Source organism: Hemicordylus capensis, chromosome 1 (assembly GCF_027244095.1).
Source record: "Hemicordylus capensis ecotype Gifberg chromosome 1, rHemCap1.1.pri, whole genome shotgun sequence".
Classification (NCBI taxonomy): domain Eukaryota; kingdom Metazoa; phylum Chordata; class Lepidosauria; order Squamata; family Cordylidae; genus Hemicordylus; species Hemicordylus capensis.
Window position 1 is genome coordinate 182,780,777 of NC_069657.1, and position 27,597 is coordinate 182,808,373.

At 41.3% G+C, this 27,597-nt stretch overlaps 1 protein-coding gene across 12 annotated transcripts in view; it reads left to right on the forward strand.

Annotated features, from left to right (window-relative positions):
* Positions 1-27,597, forward strand: part of FMNL2 (formin like 2) — a 386,434-nt gene that overhangs the window by 281,493 nt on the left and 77,344 nt on the right. For all 12 annotated transcript variants that reach the window (XM_053258713.1, XM_053258712.1, XM_053258711.1 and 9 more), the window contains 4 exons: positions 1,957-2,065; positions 8,698-8,774; positions 9,164-9,257; positions 20,427-20,501. In XM_053258713.1, the coding sequence (XP_053114688.1) occupies positions 1,957-2,065; positions 8,698-8,774; positions 9,164-9,257; positions 20,427-20,501 (355 nt within the window). The remainder of the gene's footprint in view (positions 1-1,956; positions 2,066-8,697; positions 8,775-9,163; positions 9,258-20,426; positions 20,502-27,597) is intronic.

Genomic DNA, 27,597 nt, shown 5'->3' on the forward strand with positions numbered 1-27,597 from the left:
GGAGGTAGAATAATCCAGCTGAGCCAATCAGCTGCATCTTCCAGAAACATTGCTAGCTAACATTGTCTGTGCCTGTCTCCAACTCTGTCCATAGGTTTGTTTTCTTTCTTCTATCTCCTTTTCTCTGTCTTTCCTTAAGTGCCTTTTGAATGCCAGCATTAATCAAGCACTTGCTAGGCACAGTCCATGGCTCCCTTCACCCCCAGTCTGCTCCTTCCATCCCTTTGTCTACCTGCCCACATGGTTCTCCTTCCAGTTATCCCCTTGTCAACTATTCTACTCCCTCTGTGTGTGTGTGTGTGTGTGTGTGTGTGTGTGTGTATCTTTCTTCACTTGTCTTCCATCCATATATCCCAGCTCAGACTCTCCACTTTCTGACTATAACTTCCTTTCATTATCTATTGCCTGTAAAGTCAGGTCTCCTGATGGCATGGATTCAAACTTCATGGGTATAGCACAGGGCTATTTTCAGGCACATCCATACAAATATGCAATTTACACCTGCAATCTGAAGTGATATGGTGCCATATAAAAAAAAATTCCCTGCACATAGAAAAGTAGTGCACGTTGAACCCAGGGAAAGGCTGGGTTAGAACTCTTCTGTCTTACATACTGCTGTATACTATGGGAAGGGTGGGGTATGTGTGTGTGTGTGTGTGTGTGTGTGTCCGTCCCCATCCTGTTTATCAATATGGACTGTTCTGAGTAGGGAAGTGCCAGCTGGTTCAATCACAAACCGGACCTCCTCAAACCGGACCAGTTCGAGCAGTTCAATTTGAAACCACTTCAAACCAGTTTGAGCTGTTTCATTGGCCCAGCTGGTGGGTTCAACTGAACTGGTTCAGAGACTTGTGGTTCAGTCCCAATTCAGTTCAGATTTGGATTGAACCATGGCAAACGGTCCATGCACACCCCTAGTTCTGTGCAGCGTTCTCTCTAACAAGGATTCCCAGATGTTGTTGACTACAACTTCCAGAATCCCCAGCTTCTGTGGCTTTTGCTTGAGGATTCTGGGAGTTGTAGTCAACAACGTCTGGGAATCCCTGTAAGAGGGGACACTGGTTCTGAGTTGTGATACTTGCTGTTTGAAGTTGTGCAGGCTCAGGATTTGCTATACATTAAGACTTGCTTTTAGCAGTTTTAAAACAGATTGATATTGAACTGTTAAGTTATTCATCTTGAAGTCCTTTTTGTTCTGAAATGCTCACTGTCATCCATTATGTAGTAAGTGCAAAATATTCCACTATTCCGAAGTGTAGGCCTTTTCTTGCTATATGTCTACCAGTTACATAGCCTTTAGACAAGTAACACTTGGCAGTGGCATTATGCTAGAAGGCACTGCCAGCTTGGAGACTTGGTGTGGATTTGCTGTGGCCTAAGCAGCACAGCAGTGATTAACCGATCATTCCAGACATTGTGTGTTGATAGAGTGCCAAGACCAGACAGGTGCCAGATTATAAGCGCAGTGTAAACAGCTGTTAAGCTAACACCTTTACATCTTCCCTCGCTGTTGCAGAGAAATCTGTTTTCTTACTGCATCTATTAACCCCAGTTAAATTACTAGGAGATACTTAGAGAATACAGAAATATTTGGAGTGCCTGTTGAGAAGTCTGCTCTGCCAGCGCTTCACTCCAAAACAAAAAGCCCTTGGAATTTCTCACAGGACTGAGGGGATTTCTCCGTCTTCTTCATATCCAGCTCTACCGAAAAACATTGTTGTGCAATGGATGTCTTGCTAATGTTTCACTTCAGTATATATTTAGCTTCATTATAAACAAATCTTTCAACCTGAGCATATTTCAGCAACTGAAAAGTGATCATGAAATCACTTTTAGTAGTAGTTGCAATTATTATCAAGGTTACTTGCATATCTTCAGAAGTGATGCGGGCGAATCCAGTCTCTGTTCAGTTTTGTTAATTACTAATAGTTGATTGGATTACCATTTTGTTCATAGGTATAACACCTTACCAAGCAGAAGAACGCTGAAAAATTCAAGATTAGTGAGCAAAAAAGATGACGTCCATGTCTGCATCATGTGCTTGCGTGCCATAATGAATTATCAGGTATCTGAATTTCATTGGTTTGATTAGATAACCTTTTTTCGACGACAGGGATTCTCAAACATTGTATTAACTTTCCTGAGTTAAGAAAATAACTGTCAAGGTTATATAAGACTAACCGTGAGTTTAACTTGCAATAATCATTCCTGTCCTTAACTAAGGGGAAGAGACATCTCCTTTTTATATATAAAAATTGAGATAGCTGGATCATAAGAACACAAAATATTATTTAAGGCACCAGAGAAAAATGACATAGTTATTGTGCTACTGTGAAACTGGGAGGAGTGCATTTATGGTCCCGCACTAAATGACTTTGTACATGCATTTGTTTTCAGAACAAAGTTACATTTACCCCCACCCCTTTTCAGGTAAAAGCCTCCAGGGACAACTTGAAAAATTAATAAACATACAAACAAACAAACAACAAAACTGAAGCAAGCATAAAACAATAACAAAAACTCAGGAGCATAAAAACAGTAAACCAGTACAGAAAACAGTAAAACAGACTAAAAAATTGGGGCAATAAAAAGGGTTTTCTCCAGGTTGTTCTTCACACAGCAGACTTTACTGCAGATTTACTGTGGGGCTTTACTGTGAACTCTTAAGTTGTCCCAAAAAAACGGCACAAAACGTGGATTTTTTTTACCCCAGATATAAATCGGGTTACCCTCTAAGGCACTGTGAAATTCCTACACTCCGAATTGTGTATGAAGTCTTCCCCAATAGCTGCGAGGACTTCGGGGTAAATATGCCTGATATGTGAACACATACCCTCCATTCCGGAGGAGATGTGAGCTAAAGGGCTTGAAAAGCCCTGTGTGAAGAATGTCCAGGTGCCAAAATGAATGCAGATCATTTTGCAATCAACAGTGCGGGTTGATTTAAATCAAGGCAATTTAAATCGCCAAGATAAAAATTTGATTCAAATTATTGATTAAATCTAGTTTCCCACTGATACTTTACATATTTTTAAACAATGCATGCTGCAAATCTGATCACTGAAATATGTTAATGTACAGCTCAGTAGAGCATTTACAACATCTAGGAGGCTATATTTTTAATAGTTTTTCAGATAAGTTGATTTTTACTTAGAAAATGTTACATAATATCTGTTCTTTTAATGTAGTAAATACCTTTGCTCATTACTTGTGTCAAGCTTTAGATGCAGCAGCAGTACTACAGGAATGGTAAAATGTAAATCATACACACAAACAAAAAGGCACTTATATTTTATAACACTTTTATTTAGTAAATATATTTATTAAATTGAATTGTGTTACATGAATTTTTCACATTTGCCTTTTCAGTGGTCTCCTGTGTTGCCTGGACTGTTCTTAAAACTCTTAATTTGTTTTAATGTCCCTTTCTACTCTGCCTCCTGGCCCTATATAGCCCCTATTTTAAATTAACTCCTCTGCCTTGAGCCCCACCACAAGCAACAGTTCTATTGTCCAGCCTGTGTCTTTGCATATGTCTGGTAAGAAACAGGAACCAAAAGCCCAGGTATTTCAGAAGCAAGTTCTGGCAGTTATGTGGCAGTACTAGGCAGGCTGGAGCCATTTTCATGAGATGAAACTGAAATGAATGCCTATGTTTGATTAACTGGTAACTCAGTGTCTATGAAAGAGCCATTAATTCATTTTAAGAGACTAATGTAGGTGTAGCATGATTGTGATGACATTTAGTTTTAATAATGGGTTGATTCAGATGAACCCCCCTTCCCAAGTCCTGCTATGCTGCCTCATCGTGGCGGGTGTGTGTGTGTGTGTTCCTGGGAGGGATGAGCGAAGTACACTGGGAGGTATACTCCCAGTAGGGTCACCCAAGATATAAAGGTTATCCCAGCTGTCCAGTTAAAGCAAGCAAGCACCTATATTGGGCAGCAGCGATATAGGAAGGTGCTGGAGGCGGACGATCACTTCAGTGACAACGACAAAGGCATCATTTCAGACTGTGCAGGAGAAGGCAGTGGTAAACCACTCCTGTATTTTACCAAGAAAACCACATGGATAGACAAAATGGAATGATTGTCAATGTAGTGCTGGATGATAGGCCCCTCAGGTCGGATGGTACTCAACATGCTACTGAGGAAGAGCTGAGGATCTCTCAGTACCGATGGTGTTTATGACACAGTTAGACTAAAGCCTTTTGGATGTCTAGCTGTTGATGTTGCCGTGTGGGAAAAGAAAATCTGAAGCTGCAAAGACAGAATTACAATGGGAACGTGGAACCTAAGAAGCATGAATATGCGAAAGCTCGACACAGTGAAAGATGAAATGTATAGACTACAGATTGACATCTTGGGCATCAGTGAATTAAAATGGACTGGAATGAGACACTTTCAGTCAGAAAACCATACCGTTTACTACTCAGGACACGAAAACCAAAGAAAGAACGGTGTTGATTTAATACTCAGGAAGGATATAGCAATGAGAGTACTTGGGTACAATGCGGTCAGTGACTGACTAATATCAATTAGATTTCGTGGACAACCCTTTAACATGACAGTTCTTCAAGTCTATGCCCCATCGACTGATGCAGAAGAAGAGGAAGTTTTATGCTTAAGTTCAGTCTGAAATTGACAGAACATGCAAGCAAGATGTTAGTGGTTGGAGACTGGAATGCCAAAGTTGGAAAAGTATGAAGGAAAACACAGTCGGCCTGTATGGCCTAGGAAACAGAAACGAATCAGAACGACTTCTTAGTTTCTGCCAAGCCAATGATCTCTTCATTGCTATCATATTCTTCAAACAACCAAAGCAGCACCTATACATATGGACATCACCAGATGAAGTACATAGAAATCAAATTGATTACATTATTGGTGCAAGGAGGTGGAAGAACTAAGTTATAACAGCAAAGACATAACCAGGGGCCGATTATGAAACAGATCACAAACCGCTCAGGTGCAAGTTGCAAGTCAAGCTAAATCAGGAATACAAAGCTTTCCAGCTTCCATGATATGATCTTGAGACTGCACCTAGGTGGCCAGATTTGGCTTTAAAAAAGCCAAATTCTGGCTTACGGCCCATTTGACCCACAAGTATACCCCTTAGGTTCTGGCAACTCTGGACTGCACCCACCATTTTCAAGGAGAACATCAGGAACTGCCCTGAAGTTCTGAACCTCATTGGTAGGGAACCAGAGGAACTGTGGAATGAAATAAAAGAAATTGTTACGGATGAATGTGAAAAGAGACTGCCAAAGACTAAGAAACAGAAGAAAGCAAAATTGATGTTGGAACAGACGGTGGAAATTGCCAAAATGAGGAGAGAAACCAAAGTCAAGAAAGATAAAGACCTTAGGAAGGAACTTTATGAAAATTTCAGAAAGCTGTTAGAAGAGACAAGGAGCAGTACTACAATGACATCTGTAAAGATCTTGAGGATGGAAATAGACACAGAAAACAACGCAAATTTTCCAAAAGATCTCTGAACTCAGAGAGAGGTTCCAACCTCAAATTGGTATGTTAAGAGATGCCAAAGGACAGATAGTAACTGATTCAGAGAAGATCTAGCAGAGATGGAAGGAGTATACTGAAAATCTGTACAGCAGGGACGTCCACATCCAAGATACTCTAGAAGATATTTCTTACTTGCAAGAACCTCTAGTACGGGAAGATCAGCATTCGGGTCATTACCAAGTCGGAAGGCTACAGGAATTGATGGAATAGCTACAGAAATATGGCAAGCAACAGAAGAAGAATCAGTCAAGATTCTAACCAAACTATGCCAGGAAATTTGGAGAATGACATAGTGGCCAATGCTGGATGTTCAAGCTGGTTTCAGAAAAGGCTAAGGAACAAGAGCCATCATTCCCGATGCACATTGGATAATTGAGAAAGCCAAAGAAAGAAGTCAATATGTGCTTTATTGACTACAGAAAAGCCTTCAATTGTATTGACCATGTAGAATATCCTTAGGAACATGGGCGTCCCAGAACACCTCATTGTTCTCATGAGAAACCTAAACACAGCACAGGAAGCCACAGTCCAGACAGAACATGGTGAAACAGACTAGTTCCAGATCGGCAAAGAAGTAAGACAAGGCTGTATACTTTCTCCTTTCAATTGATATGCTGAACATATACTGAGAGAAGCTGGATTGGAAGAAGATGAGCGGGGTTTTAAAGCTGGAGGAAGAAATAACCTGCGCTATGCTGATGACACCACTCCGATAGCTGAGGATGATTTGCAAGCTCCAGTAATGAAAGTCAAGGAGCACAGTGAAAAAATGGGACTACAACTAAATGTAAAGAAGACTAAATTAATGACAATGGGTACAGCAACCAGCCTCAGAATTGACAATGAAGACACTGAACTGGTGGATAGCTTCTGCCTTTTAGGATCAACCGTCAACAATAAAGGATCCAGCAGCACTTGGTAGGGTTGCAGTGAAGGCCTTGGAAAGGATATTTAGATTCTGTGTCGTGTCTACACCTACAGAGGTTAGAATCATTTGGACCATGGTTTTTCCCATAACACTCTATGGATGCGAAAGCTGGACTTTGAAGAAGCAAGATAGAAAAAGCATTGATGCTTTTGAACTTTGGTGCTGGAGAAGACTTTTGAAGATACCATGGACAGCCAGGAAAACAAACAAATGGATCATAGAACAAATCAATCCAGAATTTTCACTCAAGGCACAAATGACCAGGCTCATGATGCAAAGACCCAGCTCCCTTGAGAAATCCATAATGCTGGGGAAAGTTGAAGGAAAGTGAAGAAGAGGATGGCCACCAGCAAGGTGGATGGACTCGATTACAACAGCAGTGAATGCACCAGTGAGAGACCTTAAAGGCCAAGTTGAAGACAGATCATCCTGGAGAGAATCTATCTATGTGGTCGTTAAGAGTCGACACCTACTTGACGGCACTTAATCAATCAATCAGATGAACCTCAGCCCACACTGCCCCTTTTACACGCGATAAGAGCCTTGTGAATGCACACAGAAGGACATGCAACATGTGCTTAAAAACCCGGTTTAAACAGGATTTGCAGCTCATGTAGAGTGGGGATTTGGATGACCACCCTTAACATGCATTGGAGTGATGTTGGAATGGGCATGTTTGCGATGAGGTTCCAGCCTCAGCATGTGTAAAAGGGGCGGCACACTGAGGTTCATCTGAATAATGTTAATTTTTAATTGAGAAATTCAGTGTTTTGTTTTTGTTTTTTAATCAAACTAAAATTTAAAAAAACTGATCTAATCTTTAAAAATATGATTCTGTAAATAATAATAATTTTTTATCTACCTTGAGACTTGGCGCTAAGCATCCCTCCTAGGGAGTGCATTTCACAAATTGGGCACCATCATGGAAAAGCTTTTCTGACAGGTGTTGGCCATCTGCACCTCAGATGTGGTAGAAACTTGGAGCAGGGCCCCTCAGGCTGATCTCAGTGTCCAAGAAGGTTGATATGGCAATAATATCTATGATTAATAATCATTCATTGATGGATAAAATAGAGCATATTTCCTATCTATCTATCTATCTATCTATCTATCTATCTATCTATCTATCTATCTATCTATCTATCAAATTCTCTAAGACTAATCCCATGTGTGGCAGCTCTTGCGAGAGTTTGCGAGCAAGCTGCTGGGAGGGGGAGAGGAAAGCAGCGGTGGACAGGCATGCAGGCGGAAGAAAATGGTGATGGGAGTGGGGAGAAAACTGTGGTGGTGGGTGAAAGAAAACGGTGGCGGCAGGTTGAGAAAACTGGCAGCTGGAGAGAAAGTGACAGCGGTGGCTGGGGTGTGTGTGCTGAGAATGGGGGGAGAACCAAGAGGGAGGGGAAGGAAGGGGGAGAACTAGAGGCACAGATGCTCTGTGCCTGGGCCAGCTAGTATAACATATTGTGTGTGTGTGTGTATTAAAAATCCATGTGCAAAGCTAATATTCTGTGGCTAGGTTCACATGTAACATGGCACCTGCAATTGCTGTGAGTTTCTGCAGGACCAGGAGCATGTACAAGCCCTACTCTCGGTCTCGGTAACAATATACCAAGATTAGGTATGTTGTATGAACCCAACAATCTTGGCATAACCTACCCTACTTGCGGCATGGAACTTGACATCTCTGACTAAATTACAGATTATGTGTGATCCCGGCCTGTATATTACATAGAAAAGAAATAATCATTTTGCTGCCTGATTTTATAGTTTGTAGTTTAGTGGGTTTCAAATGAAGGTTGTAGTTTTATTATTATTATATTTTGCTTTTCTTCACTTTCAAAGACCAGTTCTCAAATAGTGAGACAATGGAAGAGATAGATATTTGCCTTGGATGTCTCAAACTCCTCTTTGATGCCTCTCAGAATACATCCTGCCTGAGCTAAGAATTAGAATGCAAATACCTTTACTAAATATCAGTGCTGGGGATCAGTAAGGCAAACATCTCCCCCACAATGTTGGTATTAAGTTGTAGCTTTAAAAGTGTGCTGATGGCTAAAACACCTTTGGAAATAAGTATATCACGCAGATAGACTTGTCATAGAGACACGATAGGCTGCAGCTCCCTTTTGTATGGTATATTCAGTAGCAATTTGAGTGAAATGAATCACATTTGTCCATTTTTCTGACTTTAAAAAACCGATAATACATACATATACTGAACTAAATTTTCTATTTCTGTTTTAGTACGGGTTCAATATGGTCATGTCGCACCCCCATGCTGTTAATGAAATTGCACTAAGCCTGAACAACAAGAATCCCAGGTAAGGCCCTCTTTTATGTTGGAAATATTTGTGTGCAACTGATTATTTTTGTCTGTTCAAAGTTGCTCAGCAAGAAACCCCTCGCGTCTGATCCACTGCAGTCCCTGGTGATATACTTCTAAGGCTAGTTTATTTTAATTGAAGCTTGTGATCGCTTTGCTAGACTTAAATTGTTTTAAAATGGAAGGCAGCTTTAAAATGACTTCAGCTCCATGACCTGAGGAGTTACTGAGCATTGCAACATCTTGCCTGAAGCTATTGACAGGGTCAGTCTCTTGAAGCAGCAGCTGAACATTAAAAATATTATTTTCAGATGTCATCACATCCATCTTGCAGATGCTGATTCATCACATTGTTGTAATTGATTTCTCTCTCCCTTTCTTTCACAGAACAAAGGCACTGGTCTTAGAACTGTTAGCAGCCGTTTGTCTTGTAAGAGGAGGACATGAAATTATTTTGTCAGCGTTTGATAACTTTAAAGAGGTAGGTTATTCTGTTTCATCAGAGAGTGGCAGGTGCTTGTGCAGCTTTGTTGGATAAAGTCTCCTGAAGCATGTGACTAATCTTTATTTCATGAGGCATAGTCTGAGAGTGATATAGCTGCTTATAGAAGAATTGATGTACATATTGGGTACAGGTTTCAGTGTGCACCTCACTCCTTTTCAAATCTGGTGTCATTGTCCCCATTTGCAAAGGAGATGGTAACAAATTCAGACTAAATCTAAAAGAAGAATCCTGATTGAAATCAGACTGTTGTGCCTCATCATACATAACATTTGTTTGCAGCTTTCTGACTTACTTAGATTTCTTTTGCTGCAAATAATATCTTTCAACCCACTTGAATGCTCTTTCCCCTACATGCCAATTCTTCCATCTACTCTCGTTTGCTCGACTTGGATTTAACCTGTTTCTGTCTCACATTCCAATACAGTCATTTATTCATGGCACTACAAAGAAGATAACTTGTCGACATAGAATATAGATTTACTTTTTCAGTCACTTATATAGGATAGAGACCTTGTGTGGACATGGTATTACTGGTCTGTTGGTGGTTCAGAGATAAGCACATGACATGTAATATGAATGAAAAATAGAGGTTTTTCAAAAAACCAAAATGTCTTTAAAACGCAAACATCCGTGCACTGTGGGGAAAAGATAGAACTTGGCAGCTTCAGACGGAGGTCGGACAGAGCAGGAAGCGGCCCGGCTCACTTCATTTCTGCCCATCATACACACACACATGCAAGCCACTGCCCTCATACCATTCCATCCAGGAACTTTCCCACTTCCCTGAAAATGAATCTTCAACCTAGGTTCCTGTCATTGTGCCTACAGTTGTCTCTTCCACTTGGGAGAGGGCGATGTCTCAACTGAATGGGGTGTATATGAATGGATGAGAGATGACATGCATGAGTGTGAATGAGAGGAAGTGGGAAAGTGTGTGTGTGTGTGTGCGTGCGTGAAAGAGGGTGGGGGAGACTGTATGTGTAAATGTGAGCTGTGAGGCATGGAGTGTGAATATATAAGGGCAGATGAGGCCATTCAAATGACCGATTGGGTGGGCAGGGTAAGGCTTCCCAAACTGCGCAACCCCCCCTCCCCAAATTATCATTGTTTAGCTGGTGGGAGCACGGAGCATGTTCCCACACGATCTCTGCTGCTCTGTGCATCATGGAGCGGCATGGCTCACTCTGAGGTCAGGACTCATTGTCCTGGCCTCCGAAAATCCCAGTGTGCCAAGCACAGTGCACTGGGGGATTCCCCCAGGAGATGGGTGCCCAGACCAAGCAGCACACACTGGCACACGATCTTCGGAGCCAGGGTAAGGGTGCGTTTGCTCCCTTAACCTCAGCTAAGAGCCGGGCTGCAGCTCTCAGTTAGTGCCGCAGCACTGCCTGGATCCACATGAATCCCAGCGGTTCTCACAGGCAGCCAAGGCCAGGCTTGGCTGTTTAAGCCTGGGCTTTGCTGCTTGTGAGAACAGCCTCGATGTTTGCTCTATTGCTCCCATTCAGGTCAGGAAGCTCTTTAGTGACCTCATTAAATAATAATTGGCTTCTGACCAGCAGCATGTTTTCATGATCCAGTCCTGAAAATGGCTTCGTTATACACTGTAACTGTGCTTGCTATGGTTAGGCAGCAATGGATAAGGAATTGATTCCTTTTGGAACCTTAATACTTCTGAGGATCAAGTTATTCTGGGGCACTTAAATTTTTACATCATTTTTTAGTGGTAGAAGAGTTTTTGGCATTAAAGGAAAACATTCTGCGGCTCTTCTCACGACTGCAGGAAAGCGAGCTAAGGGAGCCCAGCCCACTTTCGTGTGGTCGGGGGAATTGCCGGCAGTTGTGTAGCTCCCGGTCGTTAGCCCGCTTAAGTCCCCTCTCCCTTAAATGAGGTTAGCGGAGCGAGCACTCCACTAACCCCATTTTGGTGATTGTGAGTCACCATGGTGAGCCATGAGGAGACCCCTGCTGGGAGGCTAAAACAAACCTCCCATGCTTGGGGGTCTCCCCAGGATGCCCTGCGCACCGAGCCGGCCACCCAGGGTTCTGCGGGTGCTCGTGTGCAAGGAGAGTGGGCTTGGCCCACTCTCCCTGCCTAAACCCATCCAGCTCTCTGTATTGTCTCTGCCTTTGTTCCCTTTACTAAGATTTTTTGTCCTTTCATTTTAACAGTAAAGGAGATGCCCAGTGTAAGTAGACGTTAAGTTTTATGAGGATGATTTTAACTTTTCTGTAGCACAGGCTGCCTACTACTAAGGCTATCAGAGCTTCATCAGGGTCGGAATATGGCAGCCCTATACTCAGGGAACTTGCTTATCTGCTGGTAGCTTTTAGATAATACACTCCGTTGGCACCAAATCTGTGAAAGGGCTTATCCAGGTTATAGACCAAAGTGTTCCTCAACCAGATTTTAGCTCTTGTAGGACAGTCCCATATGGGAACAATGTAAGGTCAATAGTGTATAGTCTAATCTAGACATAATGGATGGGGTACGGCCTTTCTGTCGGACTCTTGGGGAAAATGCTTGCTACTTCTTAAGAGGGAAATACACAAGAGATAATTGGAGCTTCGGTGCTGGAGATTGGGAGTGCAAGCCCACAAAGAGCCAAATAAATTGAATAAGAAATTGATTGGCAGCGCTACAGCATGAGGTGGTAGCTTGCTTTCCATGTTCAGGTGGTACTGAGTGAATAAACCCTCAGGTTCCGATGATAACGAATAATAAGAATAATGAGAAGAAAAATAATTCAGAAGTGTTAGAACTTGGTGTGTGACTTGTCACTAGTTCTTATTTATGATGTCACAGATGCTATTCAGCAAGGACCTATAAAAAGAAGTACTTATGCACTTACAATTGTGACTAAGACAGTAGCTGGAGGGGGCAAGACATTTCCTCAGTAACAAAATACTGTTGCTTAAATGCTGAGAAAATGAATTATCCAAAGATGTCTGGATATCCTGCAACTGATAGCAGAAACATTACATGTGTTGCCATATAATCATTGGCTGGAAGGGTCCTAAAATGAGCTAGTTGTCTTTTAGAAGCACTAACCTCACTACCTTTTGTGTACTAGCATATTCCTCTCCCCCATCCCAGCCCTAATAAATTACTTTCAGCTCTGGCATATTGTTTGGCCACTGTGTGTCAAAAGGAAGTTGCTCTTGACTTTATTAAAATGATGTATGATGGTCTGTTAAGCTTTTATTTATGAGCAGCTAAATTGGGCAGGAAGTTAGGCAGACATTTTGAGCTGCTTCCAGTAGTTTAATCTAGTTTAATCCAGCCTCTAAAACCTCCTTGGATAGGAGGATTGCAAGTATTGTGGTTACACTGAAAAGTGTTTGTATGGGATGATTTGGACTTTAAAAAAGTTGACATAGAATAACTCTTCTCTTCCGTAGAGCCGCAGCTGCAAAATAGAATGTTCTCAAACATAGCCTTTTCTCTAAGGGAGGCTTTCTCCCAAAGTCTTTCTCAGTATTATATGTGATCACTTTTGATTTTATTTTATTTATGGGAAATGAGTTGTAGCTACCATCCCTTAGTCAAAAAATTGCCAACATTTTTTTTAACAAGTCGTGGCATGAATCTCCCCCACCCCCCCTTCCCCTTGTTTGAGTGTCTTGCTTTGTAACAGTCTTGTAAGCCCTGTTGTAATGCCATATCCAGTCTGAGTGGATGCTTGCAGGGGTGGGGAACAGGGTCCCAGCAGTTGGTGTCACCCTTATGCACACTCACTTGAATGTCTGTGTAGAGTCAACACTCACAGGGCTCTTTTCATATGAATGGGAGCCCTGGGAAAGCAAAGCTCCCCTCTCTCCTGGAAAAGCACATAAACCTCCCCTCTGTGCATTTTTACTCACCTTTCAAGGGAGCCTCGGGAAGGAAGCTGCTGCTTGAAGGGGTGAGCGTAAAAGCTTCAGTGTGAGTGGAGCACCCTAGTCTAGATCCCATCCCATGTAAAAGGGAACCTGTTAACCTTATACATCTTTGAAATAAATCTCGATTTATAGAATTAGATTTATAAAGAAAAAAGGATGTTTGAACATAACAATAGCAGATTACTTTTTAAAGCAGTCTCACGTGCAGATATTGGGAAGATGCAGATTAGAACAAATGAAATGTATCTATAGGAATTGTGCAAAGAACAGGCAAAGCCAGGCCTTTTCTCTTTTGAATAAGATGAAAGGATAAACTAAGTATTAATAATGTTGCATCTGTTCCATGGTCATTTCTGTGATCAGTGTAATTGAATTGTGTATGTTAACCCCAACTGAACTGAAAGGTGAAAAGGCTTGAAAGAAGCACTCTCATTATTATACCCTTATTAGCCTCGTTGAGGCTGAGATTAGAAGAATAACGTCCCATTGAAATAAATAGAGCATAGTACCAAGTATATATAGCTCTGGGACATCAGAATTTTGCGGTTTCTGTTGGAAGGATTAAATTGCATTTTTAAAAATTTAGTGAAATTGAGAAAAGGTGTCTTGGCCTGATAGTTGAGCTTTCATAGGAAGTTGCCATATACTGAATTATACCATTGGTCTATCTAGCTCAGTACTGTCTTCACAGACTGGCAGCGGCTTCTCCAAGGTTGCAGGAAGGAATCTCTCTCAGCCCTATCTTGGAGAAGCCAGGGAGGGAACTTGAAACCTTCTTCTCTTCCCAGAGCTGCTCCATCTCCTGAGGTAAAGATCTTACAGTGCTCACACTTATTGACTCCCTTTCATATGCAACCAGGGCAGACCCTGCTTAGCTAAGGGGACAAGTCATGCTTGCTACTATTAGACCAGCTCTCCTCTTTCATTGCTTTTCCCTGGAGTAGACTAAGATTGCACATTCGTTAACTGCAGACTCTTGCAGAGACGGAGATTCAATTTTGATGTATCATAACTCTGGAACAAACAAGAACCATTTATTCCTATTGTTCACTGTAACTAGTTTTAAAAGTAACAATAGTATATATTGGAAAACATATATACACCAGTGGTTTTCACTGGAGCTGTAATCTGCAACTGATCCAGCCTCTTTGTAAAAAAAAAAAAAAAAAAGAATTTATTTTCTACCTAGTAAACATTAAACTGTTTACCTTACTAGAAACTTGAAAGAAATTGGTCTTTTGTTGTCTCAACAATCCTAAATACGTTCTACTTATTTGTAAGAATCTGTGCCTGTAGTGCTGCCACAGAATGAAATTACTGCTCACACTCGGCTATTGTATGAAGAAAATAAGTGTTTGCTTACTTTTATTGTATTGACTGTTAATGATATTACCCTATGATGGCATAAATGTTGTTTATTGGGCTTGGAATAAAGGTTTTCTAAAAAATAAATTGTGTCCTCAGGATAGTAGGGCAAAGAGAGAAAACATTTAGGAAATTGTGACTTTAATATTTAAACATACAAGCTTATTTCAAATTAGATCATAGTCATGACTGTTACCTGGCTCTCATCTCATCCAGTTTTTTCTGTGAAATGAATTCTGCATTGTATTCATGCACTACTACAGAACATTCTAGAACTTCAAGGTTTAGTGAAGTCTTAAGAGCTGGTCCAAGACCATCGTTGCAGTTGTTGTGGGAGCCCATAATGTTTGTTGGATGGATTGTGCTGATTGCGTGGACAGTTTCTATGTCAGCACTAGACATTCCCTGCAATGGTGGCATTACCCACTCAGGAGGCCATTGGATCTCGGACTTTGACAGAACTCATTTCCATTTCAGTTACCTCTCCCTGTATATATCCAGTGCAACCAAAATTTGTGCATGCTGGGATTTGTAACTTTCTGTTCCTTCTTGCATCCCAGCAATGAATCCTTTTCCTGGAGTGTAGTTCATATACCTTGTTTTTCCTCTAAATGAATGGTTGTTGAAGTTTCTACAGGACTGAGAAATCTTTCTCAAATAACCTTTGAGGATCTTTCTGTAGGAGATTATCTCCTTGCTTCAAAGTCACACTGTAAAAGCTAAATAACCACAACAATCCCTTCCCAAATGCTTTGTTTCCCCGTCACATCCTGAGAGGCTTCCTCTCAGCTATAAAGCCCATCTGCACTGGACTTTACTACTTCCCTTGCCATTTTTGACAGCTGTGCTTTGGCCCATGTCCCTTGTGGAACAATGTTCCAGTGTTCTCTCTTCATGGGAGTTTGTCTGTTTAGAAATTACACTTTATTTAATACTTATTGGCTTGAATTCTAAATTGTTTTTAGTAGAATAATTCTACAAGTAGAATTATTTCAGTAGGTTGAACTTCCTGTGTAGCATATTTATGTAGTACCTTGCAAGTATCATTAGTAGGGACATGTGAAACGTTTTGACTTGAAATGTGCCATTTCAGGTTATTTGAGCTCAAAACAAAACAGCCAATAAAAAGGCCTGTATCAAGCTCAGAACAAAAAATCCCATTTTGACTGAAGTGTTTTGATGTTTTGTGCGCCATTTTGGAGATCTTTTTTTCCCTTGCTGATTGGTTTTCTGGCATTTGCTTCTGATTGGCTTACGATCTTGGGCAACTGTGCCCCCATTGACTGGGGGCAGGGAGAACACCAAAGGAGGGAATTTCAAAATGTATTCACTGGGACTGGGAGGCAGAGAGAGCCCTTATACTGTGCCTGCCTCTCTTGAAGAAGAGGATACATCAGGACAGGAGAGGATGAAATAAGGCTTGATTTTGTGGTTTTCTTTTCTCAGCACTGAGTATAATATGCTGTACTAAAGTTGTGCCATCGAGTTGGTGTCGACTCATGGCGACCACAGAGCCATGTGGCATTCTTTGGTAGAATACAGGAGGAGTTTACCATTGCCATTTCCCTTGCAGTATGAGGTGATGCCTTTCAGCATCTTCCTATAGCTCTGCTGCCCGATACAGGTGTTTCCCATAGTCTGTGAAACATACCAGCAGGGATTTGAACCAGCAACCTCTTGCTCCCTAGTCAAGTTACTTCCCCACTGTGTCATTATGTGTATATGCTGTAATGCTGCTGCTATAACTATCTGGTTTTTCTAGATCGCAGATTGACAAAGGCGGAACTTGAGTGCCTTCCTTCCTTGAGTTGTGGTTTGTTTGTGAGACAGTGTTGTGGTGAGAAATCAGTCAGTCAGACTTTATTATGGTCTTTGACCAATAGCACATCTAAAACAATATAAAATTTTAAACATAGCCATATTAATGTGGAGAGAAATGGACATTGGCAGTTCTCCCTCCGTGTGTGTGTGTGTGTGTGTGTGTGTGTCTGTGTGTGTGCAATATTTTTTGATGATTGCTGTAATGAAAACCATGTCTGGTCTTGAGACTAACTTGTGTTTCACTTGCTGCTCTGGTCTACTCTGCAGTCTGCATTGCAAGGTGTATCCAGTAAAAATGTGACTGAAGTTGCTCTAGTTGAGCTTATGGCTATGCTTGCTATTGCAGTATTAAGAAGTAAGGAGTCATAATTGTATGTGAGGGAGCAACTAGTGCCAATGATGTTACTTCAGTGCAGGCACTGTGGATGCCAGTGGAATCTGGATGAGTGCTTCTTTTTTGGCCATTTTTGGCCAGTGTTTGAAATTTGTGTTCTGTGTATGGAGGGACAGATTCCCTTTTACTGTGTGCTTCTGAAGTGTTTTTCAAGGCAGGGTGGTAAAATGCATTGCAAATTGTAATGCAAAACTTGTATGTGCAGTCTGACTGCAGCTTGTTCCAGCCATACGGAACAATGTGGAAACGTGAAGCACTCCATTGTTCCTCCTGGATAGTTCCTAGGAACTCCAAAGTGGGTTGTGTGGTAGGGCATGATTGGTGCTACCTGCCACCCAACCCACGCAAGAAATGGGTAGGCGGGCAAATTTTAACAAATTTTTAACCTTTCCTGAAGCCCATCTGGGATCCTATGGGGGTTTAGGGAAAAGGTTAAATATTTGTTTAATATCGCCCACTTGCCCATTTCTTTTGTGTGTTGGTTAGTAGGTAGTACCCATCATTCCCTACCACACAGCCCATTTTGGTGTCCCTAGGAGCTACTCAGGGGGAACAGTGGGGTGTTTAGAGTTTCCCAGTTGTTCCCTATGGCCAAAACACTCAAAACATGTTGAGTTTGTTTCATTGAAACAACTGGTCGGACCAGTTGTTTCAACCAAACGTTTTGGCCATCTGCATTTTGATTTGAGCTTGAAATGAAGCACAAAATCTGTTTCATGCACATCTCTCATCATTAGTGTGTAACTAACTCCCCAATCATAAAAACACTTATGTGAAAGCAAATGTTACTTTTAAATGGTTTAAATGGAGCTTGCTGCAAAGTAAATGTGCTTAGGATTGGGCCAAAAATATAATTTAGAACTGAAATAGCAAGCATAAAATAGGCGCAGATCATTACATGCAAACTTTTATAGTGGGTGGCAGTGCTGTCTCTTGACAAATGATAAGCCCAGTGGCTCCTATTATTTTATGGAAGCAATGGAGTGAACTGGTATGATACATCTAAGAAGCAGTTTTTTGTACATGTATTTTAAAATGGTTTGTATAAGTTAAAATATGGACATGAATGCATTAAAATAGACAGCCAGGTTATTGCTCAGATGCTGCACATTTCAGAGCAGGTGCCAAATATGCCATGATAACATTTCACATTTGGGATGCTTAAAACCACTGATGTATAAGTGTACCGATCTGAAATAGCAGCACACTAGAAAACGTAAAACACATGGTTCTTGACTGGAAACCATTACTCTTGATAATAAATAACACTTGAAGTTGTTTTCCACCTTCATCTTCCACCCCACCCCCTTTCTTTTCCTCTTTTTATCATTTCCATCTGCTCTGAATATACTGTTCTGAATTTATTTTCCATTTTGCTGTGTTTTATCAAATTTTAGACAGTCATAAATATTTGGGAGGATAAACCATGCATGTAAGGAAAAAGCAGCTTTCAGTATTTTGGGCCAGCTATGCTATTAGAGGAAATATTCTAAACATTGTGCCTGTCACTTCAGCATCTTCAGATGGCAATTCCTTATCTCTTGCAATATGGTCACAAGTTGTGAGTGCTATTCTGTCATGCCCCTCTTTAGCCTTGTGTCTGTACAAATATATGTAGGGTTTCCAGCATGGAATATTATCGAGCATTGCTGTGACTGATGAAAATGAAAAGTGTGCTGTTCTTGCCCATTACTCAGTTGTGACTGGAAATAAATTTCTGTGTAAGCAGCCAGAGTAACAGACAGTCTAAATACCGAATATAATTTTGACCTAATGCCTTGGATTCTTCAGCTTAATGCTATCTATCTATCTATCTATCTATCTATCTATCTATCTATCTATCTTTCTATCTTTCTATCTATCTATCATCATCATATTCTATTCTGCCTGATGTGATGTGCATCCCTAGGCAGTGTACATAAGTTAAAATACAATATAAAAACAGAATAAAATGATTAAAACAATTATGATATGAAATAAATTAAAGTTAATTAAAAGCCTGAGAAAACAGGTGCATCTTAAGGGTCTTTTTAAAAACATCCAGAGATGGAGAAACTCTGATTTTAACCAAGAGTACCTTCCAGATCCCTGGGGCAGCTGCAGAGAAGGCCCTGTCCTGAGTAACCACCAAATGAGCCAGTGATAGTTGTAATCAAGCCTGGAGGTTAATAGCATATATACCACTGTTATAAGGTCATTTCCCTCTAGAAATGGGTGTAGCAGACGTATCAGCTGATAAAAAGCATTCCTGGCCTCAACCTGAGAAACAAGGGAGAATTTGGGATCCAGAAGCACTCCCAAGCCATGTACTTCTTCTTTCTGGGGGAGTGTAAACCCATCCAGAACAGGCAGATCTAAGCCACCTCTCAAGTTGTGACACCGCCCCCCCCCACCCCCGCAAGTCAGTACCTCCGTCTTTTTGGATTCAAATTCAGTTTTTTATCCCTCATCCAGCCCAATGCTGCCTCAAGGCAGGCATTTAGGAAAGTTATGCCATTACTTGATGAAGTTCATATGGAGAAATAGATTTGGGTGTCATCAGCATATTGATAACACCCTGCACCAAATCTCCTGATGATCTCTCCCAGCAGTTTCATGTAGATATTAAAGAGCATTGGAGACAGTATGGAGCCTTGTGGAACTCCATATATTAACTTCCACTTTGCAGAGCAACAGTCTCCAAGTGACACCATCTGGAATCATCCAGAGAGATAGGAATGGAACCACTGTAAAACAGAGCCACCCAATCCCACCTCCCTAAGGCGACTCAGAAGGAAACCATGGTCGATGGTATCAAAAGCTGCCGAGAAATCCAAAAGGATCAACAGAGTCACACTTCCTCTGTCATTACTCAGTTGGTGATCATCCATCAGGCCAATCAAGTTAGTCTTGACCCCATTGCCCGCCCGAAAGCCACTTTGAAATGGGTCTAGATAATCTGTTTCTTCCAAGACTGGAGGAAACAAAAGGGATATGTTTCCATGCCATAGATATGCTACTCTAAGCAGGGTGACCCGTCTGTTTGACAGAGAGAACATTTATGCTCAGTTTTAGGCAGTCACGTGGCAGGAAATTCTGCTTCTATTGATTTCAGCAGCCCATCATTCCTTCTCGCAATAATATAAGAGAGGGGGTCCAAGGATCGTGATGGGAGCTTTCTTAAGATTCACAGTATTGTGATGTGTTAAGTACTCTCCATTAGAGCTTCTTCTTTGAGGAAGATGAGTTCACTGTGGGTATGAGTCTTTTTACTGACCCTGCTTCTGCATCTTTAAGAGAAGACTTCCATACAGAAGTTATGTTAGTTAAACTTTTCCTGTCTTTGAAACAAAACTTCACTAGCTTAATTTTTGCCTAAAAGGTTGCTACTGAAGACAAACTGGTAAAAAGCTGGCAGCACTAGGATTCACTCCTTTTTGCCACAGAATGAGAGTAGAGAAATGAACTGTTTCAAGTTTGGTTTCTATATCTGATCCACAGACAAACATTAAATAATGATTGCATATTATAGTTAGTGTTTTAGCAGTTTAGAGTGACATTCTAGCTTTTATAATATTTACTAAGCTAACACCAAACCCCCTATACACTTTGTAAGTTTCTAGCTTAAAGGGTTTCAGTGGCGTTTTTAGTACTCCCTCTAGTGTACAAATACATAATATAACTCCTCTTTCATTTCTTCTCAGGTTTGTGGAGAAAAGCAGCGATTTGAGAAGCTGATGGAACATTTTCGGAATGAAGATAACAATATAGATTTTATGGTAAGTGTCATAAAGATGGCACAGTCTCTTTCTTTTATCACACATTGGACAGTATCCAGACTGTGTTAGAAGTATACATAGAAGCCTACTATGTTAACCATTATGAATTTGCCTCATTTATTCAGCAGTGATTAGTCATGACTTAGTCTGGATCCTGTCCATTATTTTGGATCATGTTTATTATTTTCTTTTAAGCATATATTCGCCTCAAAGCTTGTTGCAATGGATCTAAAGATGAGTGTTAAGTTTCCCCTCTGTAAATGTCCATATGTGACTCACTGTCACCACAGGTCTTCAAACAAGCATGGTGGGTGGGTAAAAGGTGAGGGAGAAAACTGACCACTTGGGAAATGTAAAAGCCAATGAAACACAGGAGGTGTCTCATTGCCCTTAAAACAGCATCTGCACATGTGACACATACCTCAATATGAACACTTGTCCTCATTAGATCAGCATTACACAGTCATTATCCACTGCATTTGGTGTTTAAGCAGTATATCGTGTCATAATTGGTTGCAGAATATCTATTCCACCAAAGCAAAACAAAACCAAACAAAACCTATAGCATCGCCTTCTTTCTTCAGTCAAAATGCATGTAAACGAGATTGGTTTCTCCTTTCTGGGAAGAATTTATAACTCTGTTGCTTACAATCCCTTAGGGTAGTGTTTCACAACTGGTGTGTCACAGCACAATGGCCAATGTGCCACGCTGACCCACTCCTGAGAGCTCCCAAAGCAAGGAGTTTAAATTCTCCATTTTTGGAGTGGACTCACCTCATAATGCATGGGAAGGATGCATCCCTCCCGATGCATAAGGGAATGAGTCAGTTGCAAAAATGTGGAGTTTAAACTCCTCATTTTGGAACTGACTCTCTCCCTTATGCACCATGACGTATGCAGGGGATGGATATGAGCCTCATGGCACATGAAGAAGGAAGGAAGTGAAAATTAATTAATTAATTAATGAAATTGTGCTGTGGTTTTGCCACTGCAATAAAAAAAAAGAGGTGTGTTTGTGTGGGGAGGCAGTGTGCCCCCCTTTTAAAAAAAAATCTAAATGTGCTTCAGGATGAAAAAGGTTGAGAAACACTACCTTAGAAAGTCTTCATCATGCTTTGAGAAATGAGACTTCATATTAGTATATGAAACTTCGTCTTTGTGGTTCATGTGTTTGTTTCTGATCCCTTTTTCCTCTTTATTTATTTATTTATTTATTTTTGCATTTATATACTGCCTTTCGTTAAAAAATAACCCCAAGGCGGTTTACAAAAGTTAAAAACATACAATAAAAAGACAATAAAAACATCATGTTAAAAATATAAAAACAGGCATTAAAAACAACACAACAAATACAACAAATAAAAACACAAAGAAGCTGCAGTAGAAAACGATCATGTAAAAGCCTGAGTAAAAAGCCAAGTCTTTAAAAGCTTTCTAAAAGCCGTGATGGAGTCCGAGGAACGAATGGAGGAACCCTCTTTAGACTTCCTCCACAGTTTATGCAACTGAACACTGCAGTGATTGAGCAGGAAATTCTGATTTTAGCAGCAGCAACTTCTGTGGCTGCTCATTTTCCAACATTTTCACAACAAATCACAAATGTTGCTGAAACTGAAATCCATTTTGTAGTGCTCATGTACATGGACTGCTCATGTAAGAGAAGAGAAGTGTAAGCATGAAATATGGAATCTGACTCCATCAGATGTATAGTTTTCTGATCCTCAGACTGATGCGATAGAGAATTTGAATTTTGTAGCTATGCATAGTTGACTTCTAATTGGAGTATCATGCAATATGAGACCATTTTTGGGCCCATTGCATTTTCCAAACTATATTTCCATTATTTTCCCACAATTTTATCTCATAATAACATTCCTTGAAAATATTTGTGTCTGTCTGCCATGCTTCCTAGGCAGAATGCTTGATTGCCTCTAAGTATCAGTCGTGTTGCTACCATTTTGAAAACTACTCATTCTGGAATAGCACCTACAAAATCAATGAGATTCTGCTAGATTAAGTAGCCAAAGAAATTAAAACAAGATCTGGAAAGGTTTATTTTAACGAAAGGCACACTGTTAACAGATGTGGAAATGGAGTAAATATTTGAAACTCCGTGTTAGGAACATAGGAAACTGCCATATACTGAGTCAGACCATTGATCTATCAAGCTCAGTATTGTCTTCACAGACTGGCAGCGGCTTCTCCAAGGTTGCAGGAAGGAATCTCTCTGAGCCCTATCTTGGAGAAGCCAGGGAGGGAACTTGAAACCTTCTGCCTTTCCCAGAGCAGCTTCATCCCCTGAGGGGAATATCTTGCAGTGCTCACACATCAAGTCTCCCATTCATATGCAACCAGGGCAGACCCTGCTTAGCTATGGGGACAAGTCATGCTTGCTACCACAAGACCAGTTCTCCTCTCCTCTCATGTTGTGTATAGAATGCTTATGTTTCATGAATCAGAGCATAGATGGGGAAGTGACATTGCTGCTGTTCCTCTTCCTTTTCTATAATAAGTGTAGCACTTCCATTTTTACCAGTTCCTCATTTTCTTGTGCCTGATTATTCACTCATTCCACATCCCTTTTAGATGAGAGAGAAAATAGACATGTCTGTTACAGAAAACCAGCATAGATTTGGTTTACTACACAAAATGCTGAAGGGCCTCTAGTATGGACTGAGAGTTCACCATTTGGATAGCAAAGCATCCAAACTCATCTGTCCTAATATCAATACTAAAATGTCTACAAAAGCAACCTTTTGAGTACACCTTCAAGGGAACTTTACCTCTTCCAGACATAACGCTTAAAGAAGGTGTTCTCCCTCATCCCAAAACTAGCTTTGGTATAATGTTCAAAGGTGCAACATTGCAGCTTCAGTCTTTCAGACACGGCACTACTTTAAAAAAAATGTAAAGGATGGGTTGGTGTGGACAGTAGCATCTAATCAGGTGGTATCCAAACCTTTGGCCTCACAATTCTCCATCATCAGAAGCTCTTGACATAATTCAAGGAGAGTTGCAGAAGGGGTCCTTAATCAGTGCAACATTCCTTCCACAAGCAGAGTTTCTGATCACAGAGTAAAGCTTTGCCAAAGGTTTGTTTGCGATTGCTCTTCTTTTTCAGTATGGGGGCTGATGGCCCATCAGTCGTAGAATCCTCCCTGGGTTGTAGCGGTAGATGAGAATCCATACTGGTAGATGAGAATCTGTTCCCTTCAGATTAGGCGGAGAGACACTCAAATCCCAGCATTTCCTCATTACAAGAGGAGCTTGTCAATCAGCCTCATGAAAATCAGAAGTATAAAATGAACCCTACTGGATTAGACCAGAGGTCCATCCTGTTTCCCACAGGTGTCAACCTGGAAAGCTCACATGCAGGGCATGAAGGTGACATCCTTCTTCCATGGTGTGTGCCACAGCAAGTGGTATTCAGAGAGATATGGTCTCTAAACCTGGAACTGTCAATGGCTATGGAACTATGACTTGTTCCATAGTCAGACAGCCAGGCTGAAATCCTTACACAGCCATGAAATTCACTGAGTGATCTTCAGCAAGTCACCCTTGAGCCTCACAGGGTTGTTGTGTGGATAAAATTGGGTGGGCGATATCCGTGTATATTGAGTTCTCCAAGGAAGGACAGGATAAATAAATAAAGCTGCCCCATCTCATTTGTGATAATTTTATATAGCATGCCACAGGCTGCAGCTGTTTACAAAGGGAAGTAAGAGATGAAAACACATTAGGATATTTTTAACTTCTTTTGGTGGTTAGCAGACTTATCATCTGGACTGAAGAGAGAGGAATTAGCAACTATCATTTTCTGTCAGAAATAAAGCTAGCAAGTTTAGATAGTGTGCAGGGTGATACGATCCATTCTAAAGACTCTTAGACTGGTTCCTGTCACCCCACAAACTTCTGTGCACTCTCAGAGAAAGATGTAGATGGTTTGGACCTCGAGTGGAACTGGGTAGAGGGAAGAGATAGACAAGGTCAGTTCTGCAGCGGAGGCTGCATGTGCCCGGTAGACAGGCAAAAAGCAAGCACAGACGTAAGGGAGCAAGGATTTGGTGTAGGCAGCAGATACAAGAGAAGGGAAAGGTTCCTAAGGGCTGGTAGTGCCATCAGAAGCAAAGCACCTTAAACAGGCCGAACCTGTGATCTTCTGCGTGCAAAGTCCTTTACCACTAAGCTATGTCATCTTCCAGTATTGTAGCCATACATTTACGTTCCAGGAAGCAGAAAAAGTCTGCTTCGGTGAGGTTTTTGTTCCCCTGGAGCTATATGCTGTTATTTTTTCATTGCCTTACCCATCCCAATTTACTGAACAATACATAGGCCAGATCTGACATTCTCAGGATGCTAAAATCTATGCCCAGTATCATATTGGGCAATTGTGCAGCATGATTATATAATCACAACATGCACATAATCTTGGCTGGGCTGTACGGAAAAGATGGGCAAAAAAGAATGAACACTAGGTGGAGGTGAGGGCTGACTTAGGTAGGATCCTGAGGCTGCCAAATGGATGGTGCACCAGAGATTTCATTCCTAAGTGTTTAAACCTTCTTATCCCCCTCTTTGCCTCTTTCAGGAGATCTGCCTCCTACTTGGAAAACATTATTATCATTTTGGCAAGTGCTGTATGTTTCATTTCTAGTTACTGAAAGCACATCATTCCTGAAAAGTCTCCCAGACTACATTTGCTATAGTTTTTTCTTCCCCTTTTCTCTGGCATTTTTGTCACCTTGAGACAGCCAGCTGGATCTAGATTGTCTATAAGGCAGCTTATATTATGGCACATCATTTGTTCCTGTGCAAAACAACATTATTGGTTATCCAAGTCTGTTTTGTGACAACCTATGACAACATAGGGTGAGGACTCATGTGATTTCCCTTTTTTCATGGACGGACCATAATCTGGTTAAGGTTGGACTCCAACCATGCCCCATCTCCATAGGAGTGAGGGGCCTATTCGGATAGTCCACCTGAGAAGATTATTGGATCTAATAGGATTCCAAGAAGCCTTGGAAGGATTTAGTGTTGGCTCTACCAGTGATCCTGTTGATGCTCTGGTGGAGAATTGGAATAGCAAACTCACCAGAGCAGTAGACATGATCGCTCCTAAGCATCCTCCCTGACCCACTTCAAAATTGGTCCCTTGGTATATGGAAAAACTGAAGCAGCTAGGTAGATGACTGGAGTGCAAGTGGAGAATGACTTGACTCAAATCTGACAGATTACAACATAAAGCACATTTGAAGATCTATGCTCAGGCAATATGTGTGGCAAAGAAGTGATCCATATTGCATACGCAAGCTCAAGTCCAACGTAGTAGTTCAAGGCTGTGAGAGGACTAGTACATGTCCCCTCTCCTTTGAATCAGAATTTTGAACCATCAATTACCCACTGTGACCTTTTAATAAGTTCTTTGTGGATAAAATATCTTGTATTTGGGCCAACTTACTCAGACTCTACAATTACTGCGATGTCTGATGCAGTTTCAGTTTCTGTGATTCCTGAGGATACAGACAAGGTGCTTGGAATGCTGCAGTCTACCACCTGTTCTCTTGACCCTTGACCTACATGGCTTATACTATCTGGCAGGGAGGTTGTTGTAGAGGGCCTGGTACATATTATAAATGTTTCTCTGAGGAAGGGCCTTGTCTTAAGGGCCTTGTCTTAACCCTTGTCTTAAGAAGGCAATAATTAGACCTCTTCTGAAGAAGCCTGCATTGGATCCCTCAGAGTTAAGCAACTATAGGCCTGTCTTCATCCTTCCATGGCTGGGCAAGATAATTGAGAGAGTGGTGGCCTCCCAGCTCCAGAGAATCTTGGAGGAAACTGATGATCTAGACCTGTTTCGAACTGGCTTTTGGGTGGGCTATGGATGAAGACTTCCTTGGTTGGCCTGATGGATGATCTCCATTTAGGAAGAGGGAGTGTGACTCTGTTGGTCCTTTTGGATCTCTCGGCGGCTTTCAGTACTATCTACCATAGTATTCTTCTGGAGCTGAGGGGGTTGGGTGTGTGAGGCATTGCTTTGCAGTGGTTCTGCTTCTACTTCTCGGGCAGATTCCAGATTGTGTCCCTTGAAGAATGTTTCTCTCCAAAATCTGAACTTTTGTATGGATTCCCTCAGGGATCTATACTGTCTCCAATGCTTTTTAACATCTACATGAAACCACTGGGGAAGAGATCATCAGGTGATTTGGTGCAAGGTGTTATCAGTAGGCTGATGATGCCCAAATCTATTTCTCCATTTCAAAATTATCAGGAGAAGGCATAGCCTCCCTAATTGCCTGCCTGGAGACAGTGATGGGCTGGATGAGGAATAATAAATGGAATCCAGATAAGATGGAGGTATTTATTGTGTGGGGTCGGAACTCAGGATACAATTTTGATCTGCCCGTTCTTGATGGGGTCACACTTCCCGAGAACAGATGTGTGGTATGGGGGTGCTTCTGGATCCAAATTTCTCCCTGGTGTCCCAGGTTGAGGCAGTGGCCAGAGATGCTTTCTATCAGCTTTAGCTGATATGCCAGCTGTGTCCATTTCTTGAGATAAATGGTATATACGCTGGTAATCTCCAGACATGACTATTAAAATGTGCTCTGCCTTGGGCTGCCTTTGTACGTAGTCTAGAAACTGCAGTTGATACAGAATGCAGCAGCCAGGTTGGTCTCTGGGTCATTTCGGAGAGACCATATTATTCCTATATTAAAAGAATTACACTGGCTACAGATAAGTTTTCAGGCAAAATACAAGGTGCAGTTTATAACCTATAAAGCCCTGAACAGTTAGGCCTGAGTATTTGACCTTGGGTATTTAAGAGAACATCTGGAGAAGTTCGTCTGCAATTGCCACTCGCTTGTCTGGTGGCTATGCAGGGGTGGGCCTTCTCTGTTGCTGCCCCGGGACTCTGGAATGCACTCCCTGCTGAAATAGAGCCTCCTCATCTATAATAATTGTTTTAAAATCCCAGACTCATTTTTTCACCCTAGCTTTTTCATTTGACTGTGGGTTTAAGTTGTTTTAAGGTTTTCATTTTAAATTTGTTTTATGTTGTAAACCGCCAGAGACGGGAGTTGGGGGTGAGGTC